Source organism: Fundulus heteroclitus, chromosome 6 (assembly GCF_011125445.2).
Source record: "Fundulus heteroclitus isolate FHET01 chromosome 6, MU-UCD_Fhet_4.1, whole genome shotgun sequence".
Classification (NCBI taxonomy): domain Eukaryota; kingdom Metazoa; phylum Chordata; class Actinopteri; order Cyprinodontiformes; family Fundulidae; genus Fundulus; species Fundulus heteroclitus.
In genome coordinates this window covers 23,806,628-23,830,678 of record NC_046366.1, presented here as the reverse complement: position 1 = coordinate 23,830,678, position 24,051 = coordinate 23,806,628, and the positions used below count along the sequence as shown (strand labels likewise).

The window sequence follows — 24,051 nt, the reverse complement described above, 5'->3', positions numbered from 1 at the left end:
AACTTACAACACTTTTTGTGAGAATTGCTTCAGTGATTGTTATTCCAAATGTAATTGAGTGCTGCTTTAAAATCAATCATGACTGTGTTTTTTGATTAATTTTTCAGAACTTTACACAATTGAAGGAAATGCAGCAGGAAGGCCCTGCATGTTCCCTTTCCTATATAAAAACCAGTGGTACTCAAGTTGTACTTTGACCGACTCTGTAAATAACCGTCCTTGGTGTGCTGTTGAAACTAAATATGAGCATGAGACCTGGGGCTTTTGTCCAACAAACGGTGAGTACTGAACAAACTTTTCCTTGTAGCAATAAAAGAGAGCCATGTTTTAAAAAAAAAATGCTTATTTAACTTACATTAAATAAGCATTTGACTTTACATCATTAGTAAATCATTCACAAGAATATGGATCTTTAAAAGGCAATGTATAATTTTTGTATTATTTTTGCACCATAAACATGGTAGAAAATTTTTCTGCCCATTAAAAAAAACAAAAACATTTTTTCTCCTGTATTGCTTGTATCAATGCTGCACTTTATATTGTAATATTATCTTATTCCAACTGCAATCTCATTACACTGTATTAAGCTGTATGCAACAAAATTTTGTTTCGTATACACTATGTTCATACAAAATGAAAATAAAGTTTGTCTAAGTCTAAGTCTAAGCTTATATTGCCAAAAGTAATAACAATTGATTTAATGACCTTGTTATCACTTAACTTTATTGTCGAGTAAATTTCCAATCCTAAACCTTACGGAAAGTCTGTGGAGTATTGTCAAGTGGAAAATGCGACAGGCAGATCAAATTATTGATGCTAATAAAGCAACCTAAGCTTCCTTCCACAGACTGATTACCTCTATGTCCCACTGCATTGAAGAACTAGTTCATACAAAAAGAGACCCAATTATCTATTGCGTACATATGCTTTCCAATACATGAAATACATGGAAATACATTTCAGTAGGCAAGCAATTCTGTATTTTCTTGTTTATCTTCTGGGAAACGGAATTCTTTTAGTTGTAAGTAATAATCATCAAAGTAAGCTTAAAATATATACATATGTTCATAATTAAGCTCTGAAATATACAGCAGGTTATTTTTTGAGTGAAAGTACTGAAATAAATCACCCTATAATTGATTTAATAATTCATGGAGATTCACCTGTGTAAAATATTTTGCAGCTAAGGACAACTGGATCCAACACCCAACAAGCAAAGCAGTTTATCAGCTGAACCTGGAGTCCGCTTTGACCTGGTCAGAGGCTGAAAGAAGCTGTAAGCAGCAGAGCGCCTCCTTGCTCAGCATCATCGATCCTCACGAGCAGGCTTATATCACAGGTACCGCCATGTTGACTTATAAGCTGAATGAACTTTTCAAACAGCAATTTTGTGAGTTTTTATGATAATATTATGATGATATTTTAAAAATCTTTATTTTGTAGTAACTCAGACTAGTGTTTCTAGATGTGCTTAATTAGTTTTTCTTTTCTGGTGTCCTTCTTAATTCACTTTAATAGCGCTGCTCGAGCCGGGAGGTACCCCACAAGGATACAAACTGTGGACTGGGCTCACTCTGGAGTCAGAACATGGCTGGAAATGGTCTAATGGGAACCCTTTTCGTTACCTTAACTGGGATTCAGGTATGATTTTATATTTCTCATATTTCGCTAGAACTCACAACGTTACTTTCACAAATACTTTTTCCTTAACCTTTACAAGCATTGCTTTAACATGTGTTGCTTTTGCATTACTTTCCTTGTCACATCAGCAGTTGTTCCCCTATACACAGAAACATAAAATCAAGCCAAGACATCCTATACAAACACAATCAATATCTATAGGCTCAATGTAAAAAAATAAACTTAATGCATAATTTCTAAATGTTCATCACGTGGTTTTAGGACACCCACTTCACAATCCAGGATATAGCTGTGGAATGATGGATGGTGTTTTGAGGTACTCTTGGCAAAGTTCAAAATGCAACAAGAAACTGGGCTACATCTGCTACAGTAAAGGAGTCCTGGCTTCTCCAACTGAGAGTAATGAAAAGTTTTATTGTCTTTTATAAAATAAATAAAATATACTGTAATAGTTCATGATGTTGTGAACCGATATTCTTAATTTGCATATTTCTTTTGCATATTTTGTAATCAGGTCCTGACACTGGATTCTGTTCAGCACCATGGATTCCGTACAATGGCCACTGCTTCCAACTGTATCGTAATAAAATAAGCTGGTCTGATGCTCAGTTAGCTTGTCGTAAGGATGGGGGAGACCTTGTAAGCATCCGCAATGTGGAGGACCAAAGTTTTGTCATCTCTCAGCTAGGATATGGTACTCCTATTTTTATACTGAACTTTCTTCTGGTGGTTCCTTTGTGAAAATCATGTCAACACCTTAGTTAGGTTATGTTTCTTTACACAACACTTCCTAAAACCTGAACAGAAATCTAAGAATTAAACACACCTGTTAAGGTTGGTAAAGTTACACAGTGGCTTAATAGATATATAGATAAGGCGCAGTGGGTAGCGCTGTTTCCATGCAGCAAGAAGGTCCTGGGTTCAAGTCCTGTCCCTGCCCTGGGTCTTTCTGCATTGAGTTTGCATGTTCTCCCTGTGTATGTGTGGGTTTTTCCTGGGTACTCCAGCTTCCTCCCACAGTCCAAAAATCATGAATGTTAGGTTAATTGGCCTCTCTAAATTCTCCTTAGGTGTGAGTGTGTGTAAGAATGGTTGTTTGTCCTGTTTGTCTCTGTGTTGTCCATCAATGGGATGGACTGGCGACCTCTCCAGTGTGTACAATGCCTTTCGCCCATTGACAGCTGGAGATAGGCACCACAAGGGATAGACTTGTTAGAAAGTGGATAGATAGATATATAGATAACAGAAATTATTTTATCTATTTGCTCTGTCTGTAGCCTCAGCTGATGAGCTCTGGATTGGACTAAATGACAGGAAAACAGAAGGCCTGTTTGACTGGAGTGACCACACCACAGTCAGCTTCACCAGCTGGGAGTTTGGAAGACCAGCTGTTGCTACGAACCAAGAGGATTGTGTTCTCATTAGGGGAGAGGTATGAAACATTGTTTGCATTTTATAATGAAATCAATTTGAACTGAAATTCTGGCACTGCTCTGGTCTGCTGTGGTTAAGAAAGAGCTGAGCCAAAAAGCAAAGCTCTTGATTCACTGGTCTGTCTACATTCCGACTCACCTACTATCAAGTATGGATCATGACAGAAATATCGAGACCTCGGATGTAAATGACCTACATGAGCTTCTTCCGTAATTTGGCTGGATTCAGCCTTAGGCATATGGTGCAGTGTTCTGTCATCCAGCGTAAACTCAAAGTGCAACCACTACTTCTCTACATACAAAGGCGTCAGAGGTGGTTTATAGGGCTGCAACTAACGATTAGTTTAATAATCAGACAATTCTTTTAAATTTCCATTTCTTTTTTCAAAAATGCAACATTTGGACTCATAGACCTAATAAGCACAGAAAACACAAGTTGCTACTTAGGTGTTCTGTTTCAATAATATTCGGTAATAAATAGTTTTGCTTCAAATAAAGAAGTTTATGTTGACTAGATTCTAAGTCAATCATTTAATAGTCAATATTTTCTATATTGAATTAAATAAAATTTTATTTATATAGCGCCAATTCATGAAACATGTCATCTCAAGCCACTTTCCAAAGTGGAAAGAAACGTCAAAGAGTTTCTACTTTGAATAAATCTTGGTGCAAGTAATCGCACGCCATGATCAGATTATTTCATTCTGAGCCCATATATATTGTGAATTGAGAATACATTCTTTCCTTTTAATCCGAACACATTTTAATTAAATCAGAGAATATTGCACATGTAAACATAGCTCCTGGCACCAGCTATGAGCCGCATAAGATGAGCTACCAGACTGACATTCAGGCAGCACGCTGAAGTACGACTTCAGCCATGCAGGTCTCAACAAATTGATGAAGAAATTCGTTGCCAAAACTTTTAATTGTTGATTTTTATCAATTTTATTGATTCATTGATGCAGCCCTTATGGTTTGGACATTGGATCGCAAAGCTTCTTGGGTGCCTGATGGATGGATGAAAATTTGATCTCTATTTTCATTATTTGTTGCATCACTGAGTTCTGACCTTTTAACTTGATGTGACAATGTACAAGTAATAATCTTATGTTTTGTCCTGCTACATTAGCTTCATGAACAGAAAATCTATTAATTTAATGCAATTACCTTACAAAGGTAAAAAAAAAGTGAAATCTTGCAAGAAAATGTAAGATTATTGCATTGTTCTTATATAAGGGCATGTGTATTTTATATGCCGACTTATTTTGTTTCACTCCGTATTGTACATGTTCATATTCTTGTGTATGTCCTTCTTCTAGGGTGGAAATTGGTCAGACCGTGACTGTAAGGAGAAACATGGCTTTATTTGTATGAAAACCAGTGCTTCTGAACCATCTGGGGCTGAAGTACCGAAGGACGAAGGATGCAAAACTGTGAGTAAAAGTTTCACCTATGAAAAAAGTTATGTTTAGATCAAAGATATGTTATGAAAGGAAAAATAAGATTACTTAAGCAAACACAATTCAGAATGTCTTCTGATTTAGTGCCAAAAATCACAAACAGTTGTTACAAGTGAAGTTTTTTTACTAGAAAATCACATGTGTAACTTCAAAGTTGTATTAAATGTTGTGTAGTTTTACATATTGCCACAGAAATAACACATGACAAATAAAAATGTCCTTCTTTATTTTTCCTGTATAGAGTTGGAAAAGATACGGTTCCTACTGTTACTTTATTGGTACTGAGATAAAGACTTTTGAAGAAGCAAAAGCAGACTGTGAAAGATCAAATTCCTACTTGGCAGATGTTTCAACCAGGTATGCAGACATGTTCACTCTTATTCCCTCTGTTCCCATAAATATATATATATATATATATATATATATATAGAGAGAGAGAGAGAGAGAGAGAGAGAGAGAGAGAGAGAGAGAGAGAGAGAGAGAGAGAGAGAGAGAGAGAGAGAGAGAGAGAGCCTTAAATGCTCAAATTCACATGTACCAAATACATGTTTGTGAGCTTCAGCTAGATCTCATTCATAATATTTAGCTGTTTAACTAATGTGAAACTTAACTTAAGTAAAAATACATCTGCACGCTTGCATCCAGATAGCTCAAGATTAAGGACTTAAGTTGAAACATTTGTCTATAATTCATAGACCATTATCCAACCAAAAACCATATTAAAGCTATCTGCAAAAACAGTTAAAATACAAGCTTTTCAGCATGTCTACGTGGAAATGATTTCAGCTTGTTTTGAATGAACCAGCGTTTTGAAACCAGGAGGCCATAAATCCACATCGACAATGTGAAAGACTGATGAACTCACACAGAATATATGTCAAGTGTTACCTGTTAACAAAGGGCCTAAAATGTCGTTTTGCACCACATTTTAAATGCTCAAGTGCCAATTCAAAATTTTATTTCTTCGCAGTTTTGATTGTTTTGTTCCAGAAATCATGATATAGTGCCATCTCTTTATTATCTGCAACAATTATTACCGCATAGATACATTTAACTTTGTTTTAAATAGCACAAAATTACCTTCTATTTAACTACATTTTCACATTTACTGAAATCACCTGATTAAGCGAAATATGTTCCTTCAATATCAATTCATATTGAACTAAATAATTTAATTATTCTCGTAGAACCATTTATGAATTACTTTTCTAAAAGTAGAACAAGTAAGAACATCTGTTAAATTGTTAATCATGTTATTATACACGTTCCCAGGATGGATAATGCCTTCTTAGTCAGTTTGGTGGGCCTGAGATCAGAGAAACATTTCTGGTTGGGACTTTCAAACCAGAAGAACCGAGACATTTTTGAGTGGACCAACACGGTATCTGTGAGATATACTCACTGGAACGGTGAAATGCCAGGTACCAAAATCTTTCTGTTCGTAAAATGCATTTGAAAGTAACTTTTAAAATGACAGCTTTTAATTTCTCTGACAAAAAGGCCACAACCAGGGTTGTGTCGCGATGGCAACTGGTGGTTCTGCAGGCCTCTGGGACGTGTTGCCTTGTACCAATAGAGAGAAATACATCTGCAAACATCTGGCCGAGGGGGCAGTTGTGCCTCCTGCACCAACAACTGCTCCCTCTTCTCGGTGTGCTGACGGATGGACCAAATTCACAACAAGATACATCTGCTATAAGGTAAAATTTAACAACGTTTTTTTTATATCTGTGCCTTAAAAGACTGCAATGATTAGTCATCATAATCTACAATGTCAATTACAAAATAATGTTTGATAGCAATTGTGATTGTTTTAAGTTTTTTAAATAAACCCATAAGCTAATAATACAACAGTACATATGTTTGCCACAATGGTTGATTTAAAGTAATCTACAAACCAGGAGCTTGCCCATTTGAGTGTTGAAATTTCAGTAACAGTGAACTGACAAGTAGAGTAAATGGGTGGCAGTATTTCACCGAATATGTGGACCCTTTAGGCATTCTTAAGAATCAAGAATCTTTTATTTACCTACAGACTGATAACATTACAGCCATAAATTAGCACCTTATGCTTTATGTTTAGTTTTTTTGTGGTTATGCTGAAAATCCACCGACAAGGCATGACAGGTTTATTTGCGTAGCACATTTCAGTACAAGGGCAATGCAAAGTGCTGTACAACATTATTATCAACAGTTTGAATATGATGTAGGGAAATTGAAACAATTAAATGTGGCCAAATGGAAACTAAAAGCAGATAAAGATTAACACCAGTTGGACTAAAAAAAATAAACTAAGGATGTTTCAGTTAGAGAGATAGGCACCAGCAACCTCCGCGACCCCATGAGGGATTAAGCGGGTCAGAAAATGGATGGATGTTTCGTGGTTGATCTAGAACTGTAATGGCACTGGGAACCCAAATTTCAAGCCAGACACAATATGGTTTACTATTTTAAAAAAGTTGATTTAAAAGGATGAAGGTGACAGGTAGGCAATTATGGCTGATGATGGCAGGAGATGATCGAAGCAGGCGGACAAGGTGATCTAGACAGGGTCAGGTAGGGACACATTTGAACAGATGATATCAATAGGGGCAGGCAGGTAACCAGATGATGCAGGCAGAGACAGACTTGACCAGATGATTAACGGAGAGCTAGATTTGACCAATTTTGTCAGAAACAAGCAAAAAACAGATGATGCAGATGAGTCCCCCAGCGAGGGCTGGAGCAAGGCTCAAAGATCACAGGAGTAACCTGAAGCAGGCAGCACACACACGCACCAGAGACACTAGTGAGGGCAATGTGAGATCTGGTCCACAGGAACAGCAGGCTGAGTGGCACAAACAAAGGGAAACGTCCATGCAGGCAGCACAAAGAGATGTTCTGGCACTGAGTGGCTGAGAGAAGCAGGAATATATAGTTGTAGTCCCAGGTGGAATAGATTGATGATAATTAATGGCAGCAGGTGACACTGATGATGGAGATTGGGTGATGGCTGAGATGAGCATAGAAATGGGAAGGATCAATCAGTTAAAAAATATATAATAATGGTCAAAATCAATGCTAAACACATGTGTTTTTAACCTTGATTTAAAGGAACTCAGGCTTTCAGCACTTTTACAGTCTTCTGGAAGTTTCCAGAGAAGTGGAGCATAGGAACTAAATGCTACTTGTCTGTGTTTGGTTCTGGTTCTGATTATACAGAGTAGGCTTAAATCAGAAGACCTGATTGGATTGGTAGGTTGATCCACTGAGATACATCTGTAATGTATTTAGGTGCTAATCCATTCAGTACTTTATAGACTAACTGAAGTATTTTAAAGTCTATTCTCTGAGATACACAGAACCAGTGTAAGGACTTCAGAACTGGGCTGATGTGCTCTACTTTCTTAGTTTTAGTGACAATGATGAGACAAAAGTCCACCTCGTATAATATTTGATAAATACCTGGAAATAAATAGAGACCATGTTAAGTCAAACCCACATTAGTTTCCCTATTGAACAGTTTTAATTATGACAGCTAATTAATGAACAACAGATATAGAAGTACAATCTACAAACTGACCAGTTAAATTTTAACCTCCAAATTCACATGACTATTTGCTCAGTAATTAAAATTAGGGTTGAAAATTGCATCTACACAGACAAAAAAAGTAGTTGAACTCCTTGCGTTTAATCATTCCAAAAAAATTAAAAAACAAAGCAACTGGACCTGTTTTCCGTAGTTGAAGACGTTTTGCTTCCTCTCCAGGTAGCTTTCTCAATTCAAACAGAGGAGGAGGCCTTAGGTTCCAACTCTCAAAAACTTACAATACAGCTATAGAATTAATTCCAGCCAATCATCACCTCAATTCTCACCCTCATATGGGTGATCAAAACATCGCTCCTTTAACCCGAGCCAATAACAACCCTAACGACTCCTCGTTACAGAGGAGTGGACCAGTTTCGGTTCAATCTGCTGGCTTAATGTCTTTAACGACCGCCCATTACTAAAGGGTGGACCTGTTTTGGTTGAATTTGCATGTTATCTAAGCCATTACAAGGCCTTTGTTTGGGCAGTAGTAAAAAGCTTGGTTCTCATCATTACTCTATACCTTTTGAATTGAGAAAGCTTCCTGGAAAAACGTCTTCAACTACGGAAAACAAGTCCAGTTTTTTTGTTTTTTACTTTTTTTGGAATGACCATGACCTGGATGACTGAGAATCTTCACCAGCTCCTTGTGTTTAAGGTATATTACGAGGAAAGTGAAACAAGGACATGGTTTGAGGCCAGGGATTACTGCCGAGCAATTGGAGGAGACCTACTAAGCATCCACAGTGCTAGTGAATTGCGACTGCAGAAACGCAGGTATAACATCACTGTGTTTACATCCTGTAGCAGAAACAGCAAATATTTAATGAAATGCTACACAGCATTATTCTATTAGTTATTTTCTATATGTTTGGTTTCAAAATTAACATAATCCTTCTTCCATTCTCACAGTAGTTCCTGAAAATGCTAAAATAGGATTATGGATAACAGATACAATGAGAATTATGGTGTGATTACATGTTAAAATCATTTGCTGTACACATATCAGTCCTTACAGTTATAGAAATTTCTGGATTGGACTTAGTGCCCCTGACCAAGGCACTGGTTATGTGTGGAGCGACGGATCCCCAGTGAGTAAACAGCTGTCTTTCTTGGTGGATATTTCAGAAACTGTATAGAACCCTTTTATCTATGCATGTTTTTATCGCAATAAATATCTTAACAGGTAGACTTTCTGCACTGGGCAGATGGAGAGCCGAACAACAAGAACAATGTGGAATCTTGTGTTGAATTTATTCCAAGCAACTGGCATAAAACAGGATCTTGGAATGATAAACAATGTGAAGCTTATAACAGGTTTATTTGTCAGATCCCTACAGGTAAAAAATGGATACGTCAAACAATTATGTAAATATATTGTTAGATACATTTTTTTTGCATATGATTAATGTTAAAAAATCATGATTGTTGTTCTCAATAATACTACAGTATCTCGTTTATCATTGCTGCTGCTTATTCTATGTGAATGTAGGAGTTATTCCCAAGCCACCTCCACCCCCCGCAACTAAAGGTAAGTGTATTTTGTGAAAACAAACACAATGACTCTGTTTTTCAATTTGAAACCATTGTTTTAAACTGGAGGTGGGGGACATTGAGTCTTAGTAGACTATGTTCCGTGCCTCTATTGTTGAGGCAGCTAGTCAGAGCAGTGACCGCAAGGTTGTCGGTGCATGTTGCGTCGGCAACCCTCGAACACGCTGGTGGAGACCAACGGTGAGGGAAGCTGTCAAGCTGAAGAAGGAGTTCCACTGGACTTTATTGGCCTGTGGGACTCCGGAAGCAGCTGATGTGTACCGGCAGTCAAAGCGGCAGGCGGCTCGGCTGGTATCTGAGATAAAAGAGTTCAGAGAGTCCATTGAGAAAGACTTCTGTACGGCTTCAAAGCGATTCTTTTCCACTATCCGGCGTCTCAGTGGGGGTGGTGTGCTGCTGACCTCGACTCGGGATGTTGTGTGTCTGTGGGCAGAATACTTCGAAGACCTTATACTTACCTTATACTTCAAAGACTTAATCCCACCAAAACGTCTTCCTTTGAGGAAGCAGAGCCTGGGGACTCCGGGTCCGGTTTTCCCATCTCTGGTGCTGAGTTCACCGAGTTGGTTAAAAAGCTACTTGGTGGCAAGGCCCCGAGGGTGGATGAGATTCGCCCTGAGTACCTTAAGGCTCTGGATGTTGTGGGGCTGTGTTGGTTAATGCGACTCTGCAACATTGCGTGGACCTCGGGGGAAGTTCCCCTGGACTGGCAGACAGGGGTGGTGGTCCCCCTATTTAAAAAGGGGGATCGGAGGGTGTGTTCCAACAACAGAGGAATCACACTCTTTAAGCCTCCCTGGTAAGGTCTATTCCAGGGTTCTGGAGCGAAGGGTCCGTTGGATTGTCGAATCTCGGATTCAGGAAGAGCAGTGTGGTTTTCGTCCTGGCCATGGAAAACTGGATCAGCTCTACACCCTCAGTTGGATCCTGGAGGGTGCATGGGAGTTTGCCCAACCAGTCCACATGTGCTTTGTGGATCTGGAGAAGGCATTCGACCATGTTCCTCGGGGGGTCCTGTGGGGGGTACTCCAGGAGTATGGAGTACTGGGTTCTTTATTAAGGGCTGTTAGGTCTGACCTTAGGATCGGTTTCATCAGGGCATGATCTACAGCTCTCACTGGAGCGGTTCACAGCCAAGTGTGAAGTGGCTAGGATGAGGATCATTGCCTCCAAATCCGAGACCATGGTCTTGAGCCAGAAAAGGGAAGAGTGCCTCCTCTGGGTTGGGGAGGATGTGCTGCACCTAGTGGAGGAGTTTAAGCATGTTGAGGTCTTGTTCACGAATGAGGAGAAGATGGAGCGGGAGGTCGACAGGTAGATTGTTGCGGCGTCTGCTGTGAAGCGGGTGCTGTACCGGTCCATTGTAGTGAAGAGAGAGCTGAGCGAAAAGGCAAAGCTCTTGATTTACCGGTCGCTCTACATTCCTACCCTCATCAATGGTCACAAGCTTTGGGTCATAACAGAAATAACGAGATCCCGGATTCAAGCGGCCGAAATGAGTTTTCTCCGTAGTGTGTCTGGGCTCTCCCTTAGAGATAGGGTGGCTCAGTCATCTGGGGAGGACTCAGAGTAGAGCCGCTGCTCCTCCACGTCGAGATGAGACAGTTGAGGTGACTTGGGCATCTGGTTAGGATACCTCCTGGATGCCTCCCTGCTGAGGTGTTCCGGCCACGTCCCACCGAGGGAGACCCAGGGGAAGACCCAGGACAAGCTGGAGGGACTATGTCTCCCGGCTGGCCTAGGAACGCCTTGGGATTCCCCTGGAGGAGCTGGCCCAAGTGGCTGGGGAAAGGGACGTCTAGGCCTGCCTACTGAAGCTGCTACCCCGCAACCCGACCCCGGTTAAGTGGAAGAGACAACACCAGGGTCGTCAAACTATGAGATCAGCTCATTTGTGTGGAGACACACAGAGGTACCAGAGCCACTGAAAGTGTTACTAAAAGCAGAGGAGAAGAGAGCTGTGGTTGAAGAGTTAATAGTGACAGGCGCGCACAAGTTAGGAAATGGAAGTTAGGAAATTCTGAATTTCATTGTTCAAACTGTTTGGTAAACAATATGTGTTTGATGTATAAGACTTATGGAATTACCTTGTTTGACTTATAAACTATGACAGTTCATATCAGACTCAACACATATCTCTAATATGCATAATGTGGTATTGCAAATTTACAGATTATAACGTTACCTCTGATGGGTGGCTGGAATGGAGGGGAAATCAGTATTTATTTCAAAAAACACGAATGGCTAATGAAGATGCTCGGCAATCCTGCAAAGAGAAACATGGCGACCTTGTAACCATTGACAGTGAAGCAGAACGTATTTTTCTTTGGAAACAGGTATGCTTATTCATGCTTCATTATGCATTGAATCAATAACCACAACAACTACAGAATACAACTAAAACTACATATGCAACACATTTTCACTGAAATACAAAGTAGGTTTAATGTATATTATGTATATTTTAACATACAGAAGGATGAAAATCCGTTATACCTTTTCAACTAGTTCACATTTTATCCCACAATCATAAAGTTAAATGTAATGTAACTTCATTTTTAAACCACATAGTTGTGAGTTGTAAGTGAAAGATTTTAACATTAAAATATAAGAAGCTAAAAAACATGGTGTTGATTTGTTCTCATCCATCTTTATTTTGATACCTGCAGCTAAATAGTCTGTTTGTGCATAATTTAATAAGCAATCTGCCAAGTTGTGTTGGCATGTCTCAATGAAAGTACAGAGCTAAAATCTAAGTTAAATATATGCCAATATTTGAAAGTGTCTGGTTACAGACACTCTACATGTAATCTGAATAAGCAATTTTGTAATTTGAATAAGCTGTTCAAATCTGGTAAATAAACACCCCTCAAATGACTGAAACAGGTTGCAAGTTGGTTCAGTAGTAGTATTAATTAAGTAGTATTAATTAAGTAGTATTAATTGTGTGGGCTGAATACAAATGCATACAGTAAATGTTCAAAATTATTGTTATTATTTGTTTGCTCCACTTCACAATTATTTACTACTTTAAGTCAGTGACATAATATCCCACCAAAATAGAGTTAGGGCTGACGTTGGTATACGACAAAATGTAAACAAAGGGGGGGGGGGGGGGGGGGGGTACTAGCGTGATCATATTTAAATTACAATTTGACTCAACTGTGAAATTGATCAAACTGACTGAACCAGATAAAATAAGGTTGTGCAGTAGTATTTGAGTTTTTTCTGCCTTCTGCAAAGCTTATTGAGATAAATCATGTTATAAATTTGCACAACAAAAATATATAGAAATCAACTGATTTCCCCTCTGAGTTTTCATACACATTTTTCTTATTGATTCTTTTGTGCTCATAAACTGAAGTAATCCTTTGTTTAAGAGTAGATACACAAAGTACATGATACTGTCTGGATTGGTCTAACTGTGGATCTCGACAAATCATTTGAGTGAGTATTCATTTCAAACACATTTGAAAAAAAAAAATAAATCATTTATACTGTTTGCAAGATTTTCTCCAAAACGTTACATCTAAAGATCAGTGGAGATTGATAATGTTTAAATCCAAAAATGTTTCCCATTTGATTAGTGTTTTTCTCTTTGGGCCATGTTTGACTGTTTCCTTTTATTGTATTTAGGTGGATGGATGGTTCTCCAGTGATTTATCAAATGTGGGATGAAGGACAACCTAACTTTGCGAATTTTGATGAAAACTGTGTTGTCATGTCTCTGCTCAATGGTGAGTAGAGAATTCAATAAAAAAAAACTGATTAACAAAATACTGCATGCATTTTGATTACAAATTAGTCATTTTATGGGTTATACTTGTATGAAAGAACCCATAAACCATTGGTTCTGAAACTTCTCAGGTCAAGGCCCCTTTAGAGAAATATAATTTTGTTAGCCCCCTCGCCTAAACAAGACAAAAAATAAATTTGTCAAATTTAACTTGGTTACAAAAAAGAGAGAAGAGAAACAATATTGATCAAAGCTGGTTTTAATGACTTAAATGGCTTAATTTTTTCCACTTTTTGTCCTCGTAACAAAAACGAAATCGTATTTCTTTATTTCCTCCTGATTTTGTTTTTAAATAAAGAAGTGAGAAAGTAGGAACTCCAGTTGCATAAAAAGAAAAATTATTAATCAGCTTTTGATTTTGAAAAAATACATATTTAAAACCAAAGACATGTTTAAGAATCCAAAGACTGTAACAATTTAAATATACTACTTTTTAAAAGTCCAAATAGATATATGATAGAACTAGTAGTATTCTTTCACTTCCATATTTTACTTTTTACTTCCCAACACAAAGGTCACAAACACTCACAATAATTATTTTTGTGTTACACTATCTCTTTGCCTGTGTGGAAAAATTAAAAGATAGAACAAATTAACTTTACCCAGTGTTAAAGAATAAAGTTACAGTAACTGCGATTAGCACATATAAGGGAAAAAATATGGGTCAACATTAATTTTAGAGAAGCAGAAGAGAAAAAATTCTATACTGTTTAATATAGTGAAATAATTTCTTTTTTTTAATTTTTCTTAAAATGAAGAAGCGAAAAAGCAATGACTGAACTAAAAAAATATTATAGTCTCACCAACTTGTAACAATAAAAATAAAAAGTAAAACCAATTACATTGGATTCTAACAACCATAAAGTTAATTTGTGCCAAGAATATCCAACAAATTATTGAAAATGATTTGACAGTTATACTAAAAATACAGTTATACTGTTGCTGTCACTCAGGTTGTGCACCACAGACAACAATAACCCGAAGCAAAATAATCAAGTCCACCTCTCAATGGCCAAAAAAACAACTGCCGCTCTTCGGGTTAGGGCTTGCCCTAAACAGCCATTCACATTTTCCAATGTGCCTAAATATGTATAAAAATATCTGCCAGGAAATGTGTGCCAAATTGTCTCACAGAGATCAAAAAAGCTAATTTGTCAGATAATCAAAACACTTAACAGCAATTGTTGTCACCAAGGGTGGCCACTTCAACTAGGCGAGATAGTTTCTGTTAGTTTTTTCTCAATACCTTATATTTGTATTTTGCTATGATTGGTTATTTTCAAGTGTAGACCTTGGCACATACAAATGTCTAAATGGGCGATTGGGCTTTGTAGAAACACAATTAACCGTTTGACTAAACACACAATACTTAAATTTCCTTTATCTTGTGACAGAAAGCAAAAATAGCATACCTGTAACCCTTCAACAACTATGAAGATTTAGTCACATACTGACCTGTAAAGAAGTTGAAGATCAAAGAAAGGATTTTCTTCAAACACAGTTCATAATAGGGTGTAAATCTCACGCGTTACTATAGTTAAAATTTCTCAGGTCACTTGGCCATCATTAGCAAACAGTAGACTAATATATTGGAACATTTTAATCTATAAAGCTATTTTTGGATGGTTATTGCCTTATTTGCCATCCTACATGTCACTTGGACAGTCCAGCCACAGACTTCTCTGTCAGGTCTTTTAGAACTGTTTTAGTTTGAGCATAACTTACTATATAGTAGAGAAATCCCAATAAATTTGCCATTGTTTTAGGTAAAATTATATTAGCTAATTTAAGTTTAGTCCAATGTTTATTGTTTTTGTTTTTTGTATTGGTAAAGTGTTTTTTGCTGCTGTTTTTTGACTTATCAAAACAGGACTCATCAAAAATAGGTTAAACTAATATTAACAAGGAAATACATATATATATATATATATATATATATATATATATATATATATATATATATATATATATATATATACAGAGAGACAGAGAGAGAGAGAGAGAGAGAGAGAGAGAGAGTGGAAAATTTGTCATCGCTGTTACTGTGGCAAATTTTTGTTTTGGGTACTTTGGTTCACATCACACACAATGAAGGCAACGACTGACAAACGAACAGGCAATGAACAAGGGTTACATTTTGTTTTTTGTTTTTTTGGCTTTCTTATAGCGTCCAGGAAAGTCACAGATAAATAGAATGAGGTAGTATGGTGCTTATTAAACAAGGATGATCTGAGGTTTTGTGCATTTAGATATTCAGAGATTATATTGTGCAGTAGGCAGCAACATTAAGGTGATTGTAACGTATGACGGTGATAGTAACATACCATAGTTATGCTGAGACATAAAACTCTCTCTCTAAAAAAAAAAAAATTAAATAATAATAATAATAATTATTATTATTTATATATATATATATATATATATATATATATATATATATATATATATATATATATATATACACTTTGTATGTATGAATGTATGTATGTGTGTGTGTGTGGGGGGGGTTAGAATGCTTTGCTTTCTAACTTGTCTTTAATTGTTTCACAGGATTTTGGCATGATTACAACTGTGGATTTGAATTCAAGTCTATTTGTAAGCGCAGTAGCTCACCACCTGTCAATGCTACTGTGGCTCCTACAGTGCCACCTAAAGGTGGCTGCCAACAGGGATGGAAAAAGTTTAACTATAAGGTGAGTATTCTCTGCTGAAAGAACAAGAGAAAAGCTAAAGTGGAGAATAAAACTTTCAGGACCTCTACTAGAGATTTTAATCAGACCCTTGTCAAAAAACGTATAGATCTGTGTACCAATCTGGAGAAATCAATATTGGTCACTCTCAGCATATGATGTTGTTAATATGATATTGAGCAACACAAGATACTGAACTTAACTTTCGTACTGGTATTCAGTTTTATATCTTGAGTGATTATATGTACAGCTTAAGATCCAGCCGAATAATGTAGTAATTAACATTGAAACTAAATTGAATACAGTTTTTTTGGAATACACGCATGAGTTGTAAATTGATTTCTTATGTCTCAACTTCAGTGTTACAAGATCATAAACGACCAAAATTTAACGTGGCATGGAGCTAGGGAACAATGCAAAGACATGGATGGAAACTTGGCCTCTATTCGCTCAAGACATGTGGAAGGTTTGTTTTTCATAATAGCTTTAACCCCTTAAGCCCGCTCAAACCGATACCGGTATGATCAGAGCAGCACCATTTTGCAACACCTTAAAAGTAGGTCAGAAACTGTCATGTTCTTTACCCCCTAAATGCCTCAAAGGAGGAGGCTTTAATGTTTTTACAACAAATCCCTAATTTTTATTTAACAAATACGTTTGGTATTACAGTGCTTTAAACACACAAGATGCCATTTAACTGTCTATCAACCATTGCTGACTCTATAACAAAATTCTTCACTGCAGAGAAATCCTTAACTAAAATTTTTTTTCTTTTTTGCAGTCTTTTTATTGTCTGAGATGCTCAGTGCTCCAACTATAGATCTGTGGATTGGTCTTCATAGCACTTATGAAAATGGATTTTTCTGGACTGATGGACGGCCAAAATCATATCTCAACCTGAGATATTTTGTAAGTAATTGTTATGTGGTTTGTGTTTGAAAACAATTTGAAAACCACATCACCCAGATGATTTATTGAATTTATTGTGAAAATGTAAGATTTTTTTTTATTTTTTTATTTTAGGGCAGGCATTGGCATCCAATCATGTATCGCCATCACATGTTAATGGTAACATAAACCTTACTTTTGCATTTTCAAATATGTGTCCTGCTACAGAGTAGATGTCTGGTCAATGAGTTCACAATTTTAACGACCATTAACACAACATTGATAAGAATTTGATAAGAATGAGAGTTTGCAATACCCTAAACATTGTCACAAAATTAATAAGGGCACACCAGATGATTTGCTGTGGACATAACAAAATCATTTTAAATCATGACTTTATGATTTATGTTTGATGTAAATCTTTTTAAGCCATGTTTTGATTTTTCAAAATGTTTTGGCTTCTTTTGCAGGATTTTGATGATGACGTAAGTAGTTTCATCCACCCATCCATCCATCCATCCATCCATCCATCCATCCATCCATCCATCCATCCATCCATCCATCCATCCATCCATCCATCCATCCATCCATCCATCCATCCATCCATCCATCCATCCATCCATCCATAGTTTGATGTAAAGCCTGGAAGTTGTCATGGTTTTGAAATAAAATATGTATTTATTAAGCAGGGGCACACATTGGACTAGATTTTTATCATATAATGTCTTAAATTTTAATTTTGAAAATTAGGAATGCGGTATTTTCAGACCTCAATCCTCTTTAATTTGACATCTCTCTTCTCCGGGAGTTTAAAAGTTGTGCTCCAGCCAGACACTGTTGGACTATTAAATGGTAATTGGATTTTACTTGTATAGCGCTTAATCAAGTCTGACAACCCTCAAGGCACTTCACACTAAAGTCAATCATTCACACATTCACTACCTGATGGTGGTGAGCTATGTTAGTTGCCACAGTTGCCCTGGGGCAGGCTGACAGAGGCGAGACTGCCATACAACAGCGCCACCAGCCCTTCTGACCACTGCTAGCAGGTAATGAGGGTAAAGTCTCTTGCCCAAGGACACAACAACTAAGATGGTCTGATAAAAAATGCGCAACCATGGCCACTCGGTGTACTCAAACTTTGGATAAATCTTAGCTCTCCCAATTATTTCAAAAAGTTAGAGAAAATCCTTTTTTTTATCCAATTAAAAAGGTAGAGTCTGCAATTTTTCCGTAAATACAAGTATGAAACACCCAAGTCCCTTTTTGAATTACGGCGCATGCAGAAGACCGTCTTACCTGCTGTTTCGATCCTCAGGGAGCTCATGTGAAAAAAATCTCACAAATCCACTCTGGTCTTTTTTCTTTCTACTGAGGCCTTCCCCTTCTTCTCATAAACTTCTACGCAGTTTGCTTCTTGCGACTCTCAGCCATTTTAAAAGTATACGGTATAAGCAGCAGAGCTACAATGAATGGCGAACACAGAAGCTAACCAGACACATAAACACTAAAATTGGGCATGTGCAGCCACAAGCGGAAAATAACAAAGAACGTGCACCCACATTGTTGTTAGGTAAGCGCATCAGAATGATTGCCATGTGGGACAACCAAAAAAAAAAAAAAAGGTGTTACCCCTGGAAATCGAAGGACAGAGTGAGTTGTGGGCAGGACCAGTCCTCTGACTGATCACTGTTATTTGAACAGCAGGCCTGCCGCTCTTAGACAGATCTAATTTTTAACCTCCTTTTTCTAAATACATAATGTATTGACTACTGTCAGGATGGAAGGACCATTTCATCCAATATAAATATAAGTGTTTCTGAACAGGATTACCAACCATAGATTTAAGTGACTCTCTGAGCAGAAATTGGATTTTGTATGTTTTCCAGTCTGCTTTTATCTACAAATCACTGAAACCACATTGTTTAGGTTTTTATAGACATCCTTTGAAAAACTGATTCTGGAAATTTTGCAACTTTGGTACTTTCAGACCTAATGACAGCATTGATACTGTTCACGACGGCCTTCTTATATCCCGTTAGGAACATTGGGTGCAGATTAAAAGTGCAGCATCAGGCTGGTTTTGTTCATCTTTGTGTGACAGAGGGTTTTGTGTTCATACAGAAAATTGTATTTCAATTTCAGCACCTCTTTCCAGGGTAGTTACTCAATTTTAGAGAAAATTTTGAGACATCATGGCATTCCATTTTCACTGTTATGCAGAGGAATATCAGATTTATCTCCTTATAAACCAAAATTAATTCATCTCTCCAACAGTGCCTTGATGACATCAAAGCATAGATGTCCATACATTTTTCAGAGCTTTAATTAAAAAAAAATAGACTTTTATTCAGTCTGAACAGCAATTCACACAACCATCTTCCAAACATTGTTGATCTGGAATGGGCAGACGCACAGACGTACTCACGATATGCTAAACAACAGGTTATAAATCTTTGTGTAATCTTGGATTCAGGTTTCAAGTTCAACAAGAATGATTTATTTCAATTACACCACACTACCAAACTAAAATGTGTTAATGGATAATAATCCATGTCTTTATCACAACTCAACAAAATTGTTGCTATTGACTTTATGTTGAGATCAGTCAGGCCTCTTGTCCACGCCTTCAGCAGAGTCAGAATGCTGCTGCTCATCTTTTAACTGGCACACACCAGATATCTCAACATTTTTGTCTTCTCTCCACTGGCTGCCAGTGTGCCAAATCATTTGTTTTAAAATCCTTCTCTTGGCTTTTAAATTCATCAATTATCTTGCTACTTTTTACCTCTTCAGCTTGCTTTAGCCAAGGTCCCTTAGTAGAGCTGCCCAGTTTCTGTTGGTTTTACCAAAAACTAGGCTGAGGCTCACAGAAGAAAAGGCATTTTTTTAGATGTGGCCTGCAAATTGTGGAAGAAGCTGCTTCCTTTTCTATTTTTAAGTCTCCTAAAAGCACATTACCTTCAGTGGCATTTGACACCATTTGAGTTCTTTATGAATAATATTCATTTGGAGTTATATTAAAATTAAACTTGTACACTATTTATAATACATGGTATGAAGACCATGTTATAACAATTTTCATTTCTGGGTTTATTTTACAAATGATGGGTAGGTTTGAGAGCCGTGTAAGTATTTCTTAAACCATCACTTTTTACCAGTTTTTACCTAATTCTAGATGTATATAACTTGTTTGTGTTTTACTGTTTAATGTTTTTTTCTGTTTTTATGTCTATCTAGGAGAAAAACTGTGTTGTCATCAACACAAAATCTTCCCTTGGAATTGGTAAATGGATACCTAAGTCTTGCAATGACACCAATGGATTTATATGTCAAAAAGATGTTGGTAAGTCAAAGTCTATTTAAGGTGGTTTGAGATGACGTTTGTCAATAAAATTAATGTACATTTCCTCTCTGCTGCCTTACATCTGTATCCTATCATCAGACTTTAATCAGGGTCCAGTTAGATTCTCTCTCCCTTATTGTCATTGCATTCCTAGTGTAAGAAATAGAATACCCATAAATTATAGGGTGAAATGCAAAATTAGACACAATATTATTACTTTGTCATTCATTAGCAGCAATTATATTCTGAATTCAGGGTGTTTTCTTTAGAATGTTTGATGTCATGTACCATTTAAAAAAAATACAATCATCCTCAAATAAACATTTTTGCAATGATATCTGAAGTATTATGTGTAAAAGGCAAAAAACAATATTTTCCATTCCCTTTTCAAAACAGACCCAGCTGTAAATGATCCTCCTGAACCAACAATTTCTAACAACTACTTCAAAATACCTAATGATTCCATCAAGTTTGTTCCTGAACAAATGAGCTGGGATGCAGCTAAGAAGCACTGTGAAGCTGATGGTGCCCAGCTGGCCAGCATGCGAACTGAGTGGACACAGGCTTATGTTGAGCTGCTGGCTATGAATCTCAATCATTCTATATGGATTGGACTCAACAAACTGCAGGTATGGCTTCAAAAACCTCAAAATGTATCAATTTTACCCTAGATTCTCACTGATGCTCTTAGTACTTAGATCTAATGCTTTCATGATAACTTGCTCATAAGGAAATGCTAGCAGGCACTTTTTTGACAGGTATAATACTTGTCAAATGTATCAAACAAATAAAGACTTTCGCATGAATTTGAGAGTGTGATCAGCTAAAAAATATTTTACTAAATAAAAATATTTACTATAGATTATTGAAAAAAAATATTTTAATAAAATAGTATTTTAACTCTAGGTCTATTATTTTGATGTTGGTATACATACCATGATATTTTTTTTTACCCAAATTTTCTAATAGCACTAAATTTAATCTTCAACAATTGCACCTAAGCACACTTTGTGAGTAAATGTTAAAGCTTGTATACATCCAGTTCAGCTATTTAATAAACTATCTTATTTTGGCTCTAATTATCAAACATAACATGAGTTAAAAAGCTACATCTTATAAGCTGTATACACACTATTTCCTATCTTGCCATTTCAGTTGGCATGTGGCAAAACATCAGCTTTAAGTAAAATATTTACGGTAAAATCAACCTAAATCATTCTCCCAAACAGAATGCAGCATTTGGTATTTTATCTTGGCAAACAAGCAGTGAAAGGTATTGTGTATGTGTAGTTCTGATTTTAACTACTAGATGTCGTTATTACTTATTGTTCCTTTAAGTTTCCCCAAGTCCATTTTTAAATAACTGAGCATGCGCAAAACCGTCTTACCTTGCCCTTCCACCCCTCAGGGGGATCATGTAAAAAAAAAAATTCCCAAATCCACTCTGGTCTGATTTATTTCTACTGAGGCCTTCCTCTTCTTCTCATAAACTTGTACACAGTTTGCTTCTTGCGACTCTCAGCCATGTTCAAAGTATACGGTGTGAGCAGCGGAGCTAGAATGAACGACAGTAAGCAAATACCAACAAGGAACAAGAACGCACAGTGGCGTTACATGTATTCGTCTGCCCAATCTCTATCCTTCTGTGCGAGCGGCAATGATTGGTCAGGGATTTTTCAGGCCTGCAGCGCTCACAGAGATGGATTTTTTTTAACCTCCTTTTTCTGAATACATTATGCAATGGCTACTTTTCAGGATGTAAGCACCCTTTTACCCAGTATAAGAAAAAGTGTTTCTGAACAGGATTACCAACTACAGCTTTAAATAGGAGGCAACCGGACTTCCGCTCAGTTTTTCTGAAAATCTTTCAACACCCTTCCAAGAGGCTAAACACTTTCAGAAAAACTGACCGAAGGTCCAGTTCCCTCCACTTTAATCCTGCTTGCTGTTGCGATGACAGATAACTGAGAATTTGCACAAGCATATTGGAAAACATGGGTGCTGTCCATCTAAATACGAAAATAAGGGGAAATATATATAAAAGTCCTGTCACCTCTTCAATGTATGTGTGTTGCTTTTGATGGATTACCATTACAAATAATGTGTTAATATTGAGAGGAATGATTTTGAATTCACAGTGTTCTTCTGTCCCGGTGTCATGCCCATCTGGGAATGAAATTTCTCTATGCTCTATGACTTCCCACAAGTGGTCAAAGAATCACTAACAAAATTAATCAGAACTTAGGTAATATATATATTAAATATTACAATTGTAGTGTTTATAATTTGACTTACAGTTGGGTTGGTCCTGAAGCAGTGGTTCATTTGTGTGGTATTCATTGCTTATGAGAGCCATGGAGCTCATCTATGAACCCTTGGGGCAGGTGTTGGCCTAGTGGTTAGAGCAGTGCGCTTGTGTTCTGAGAAGGTTGCAAGTACCCAGTTCAATCCCCACTGCCTGCAATCTGGGTCCCTGAGCAAGACCCTTAACCCCCGATTGCTCCCAAGGCGCCACACAGTGGCAGCCCACTGCTCCCCAAGGGGATGGGTTAAGATGCAGAAGTGATTTTCTCCATTGTGAGATTAAAAAAGTTCAATTATTATTATTAAATGAGAATTCTTTAACATTGTCAAAAATGAGTAGGGAAGCAAGGTCATAGCATTATTTTCCTAATGCATCAGGTTTTGCATGGAGATTTTTCCATCAAAAAAAAGTCTAGTTGAAATTTTTCCCTTCATTGAATTGGAAAGTTTTCAGTTTCCCTGTTTTGTCTTTAAAGACAACAAAGCTGAATGAAATGTGATACATCACATATTTAAAAGAATGCTCACTGATCCTGTTTGTGATAAGTCACTAAAGATAATTAAAAGCACCCCGCCTCTCGCCCATTGAATCCTGGAGATAGGCACCAGCACCCCTCGCAACCCCAACAGGGATAAGCGTGATGGAAAATGGATGGATGGATGGATGGATAATTAAAAGCATAGGATCAATCTGTGTGTGATCGTGACTATGACAAGACTGCTTACTGTCTAGAAATTCACTTACTAATTAATTTTGACCTATACCTACCTTGACCTACAGAGTATATTCAGCATGTTAATATATTATACATTCTAATACCCATCTATTTAAAGGTTTGATTTAAAGTTTAAATAAATCATCAACCCCAAGCTGTATGCAAGAAACAGAAGGCACCAAAATAAGAAGCAAGAATGTGTCCTTAAATGTTGTTTCCTGAGGATAAATATTAACATATTAAGAATATAATAAAACGAAAATATGTAACAGAAAGGTTACATGAAACATTTCAATACATTTGAATATTGTGGAAATGTAATTTTTTTTGTTTGCTTTCCTTCCAGGCCAATGGCTATTTCAGATACATTGCTGGGTGGCCATTGCGATTTACTCAATGGGGTAAAAATGAACCACGTAGAAATGGTAACTGTGTCTATGTGGATGTGGATGGAAAATGGAAAACTGATGACTGCAATCGAAACATCAGCAGTGTTTGCATGAAGTCTACAGGTAAAGTAAAACTACATTTCTTTTAAAAATTCAAGCACAATCTTTAATTTGCTTAAATATTCATTTGAATTGAGTCCTTTAAATTCCTGTACATTTTTTTTATATTTTAATTAAATTTCTTCAACATTTTAAAACAAACA

At 37.0% G+C, this 24,051-nt stretch overlaps 1 protein-coding gene across 1 annotated transcript in view; it reads left to right on the top strand.

Moving 5' to 3' along the window:
* Nucleotides 1-24,051, top strand: part of LOC105920249 (macrophage mannose receptor 1) — a 34,961-nt gene that overhangs the window by 6,410 nt on the left and 4,500 nt on the right. The window contains exons 3-27 of the mRNA XM_036138375.1: nucleotides 108-278; nucleotides 1,184-1,339; nucleotides 1,519-1,641; nucleotides 1,903-2,040; nucleotides 2,156-2,335; nucleotides 2,919-3,073; nucleotides 4,397-4,510; nucleotides 4,779-4,894; nucleotides 5,810-5,958; nucleotides 6,038-6,237; nucleotides 8,764-8,882; nucleotides 9,115-9,196; nucleotides 9,292-9,445; nucleotides 9,598-9,636; nucleotides 11,832-11,995; nucleotides 13,045-13,106; nucleotides 13,296-13,396; nucleotides 16,006-16,148; nucleotides 16,506-16,611; nucleotides 16,927-17,054; nucleotides 17,169-17,213; nucleotides 17,504-17,518; nucleotides 20,274-20,379; nucleotides 20,776-21,008; nucleotides 23,746-23,911. Of these exons, the coding sequence (XP_035994268.1) occupies nucleotides 108-278; nucleotides 1,184-1,339; nucleotides 1,519-1,641; nucleotides 1,903-2,040; nucleotides 2,156-2,335; nucleotides 2,919-3,073; nucleotides 4,397-4,510; nucleotides 4,779-4,894; nucleotides 5,810-5,958; nucleotides 6,038-6,237; nucleotides 8,764-8,882; nucleotides 9,115-9,196; nucleotides 9,292-9,445; nucleotides 9,598-9,636; nucleotides 11,832-11,995; nucleotides 13,045-13,106; nucleotides 13,296-13,396; nucleotides 16,006-16,148; nucleotides 16,506-16,611; nucleotides 16,927-17,054; nucleotides 17,169-17,213; nucleotides 17,504-17,518; nucleotides 20,274-20,379; nucleotides 20,776-21,008; nucleotides 23,746-23,911 (3,165 nt within the window). The remainder of the gene's footprint in view (nucleotides 1-107; nucleotides 279-1,183; nucleotides 1,340-1,518; nucleotides 1,642-1,902; nucleotides 2,041-2,155; nucleotides 2,336-2,918; nucleotides 3,074-4,396; nucleotides 4,511-4,778; nucleotides 4,895-5,809; nucleotides 5,959-6,037; nucleotides 6,238-8,763; nucleotides 8,883-9,114; nucleotides 9,197-9,291; nucleotides 9,446-9,597; nucleotides 9,637-11,831; nucleotides 11,996-13,044; nucleotides 13,107-13,295; nucleotides 13,397-16,005; nucleotides 16,149-16,505; nucleotides 16,612-16,926; nucleotides 17,055-17,168; nucleotides 17,214-17,503; nucleotides 17,519-20,273; nucleotides 20,380-20,775; nucleotides 21,009-23,745; nucleotides 23,912-24,051) is intronic.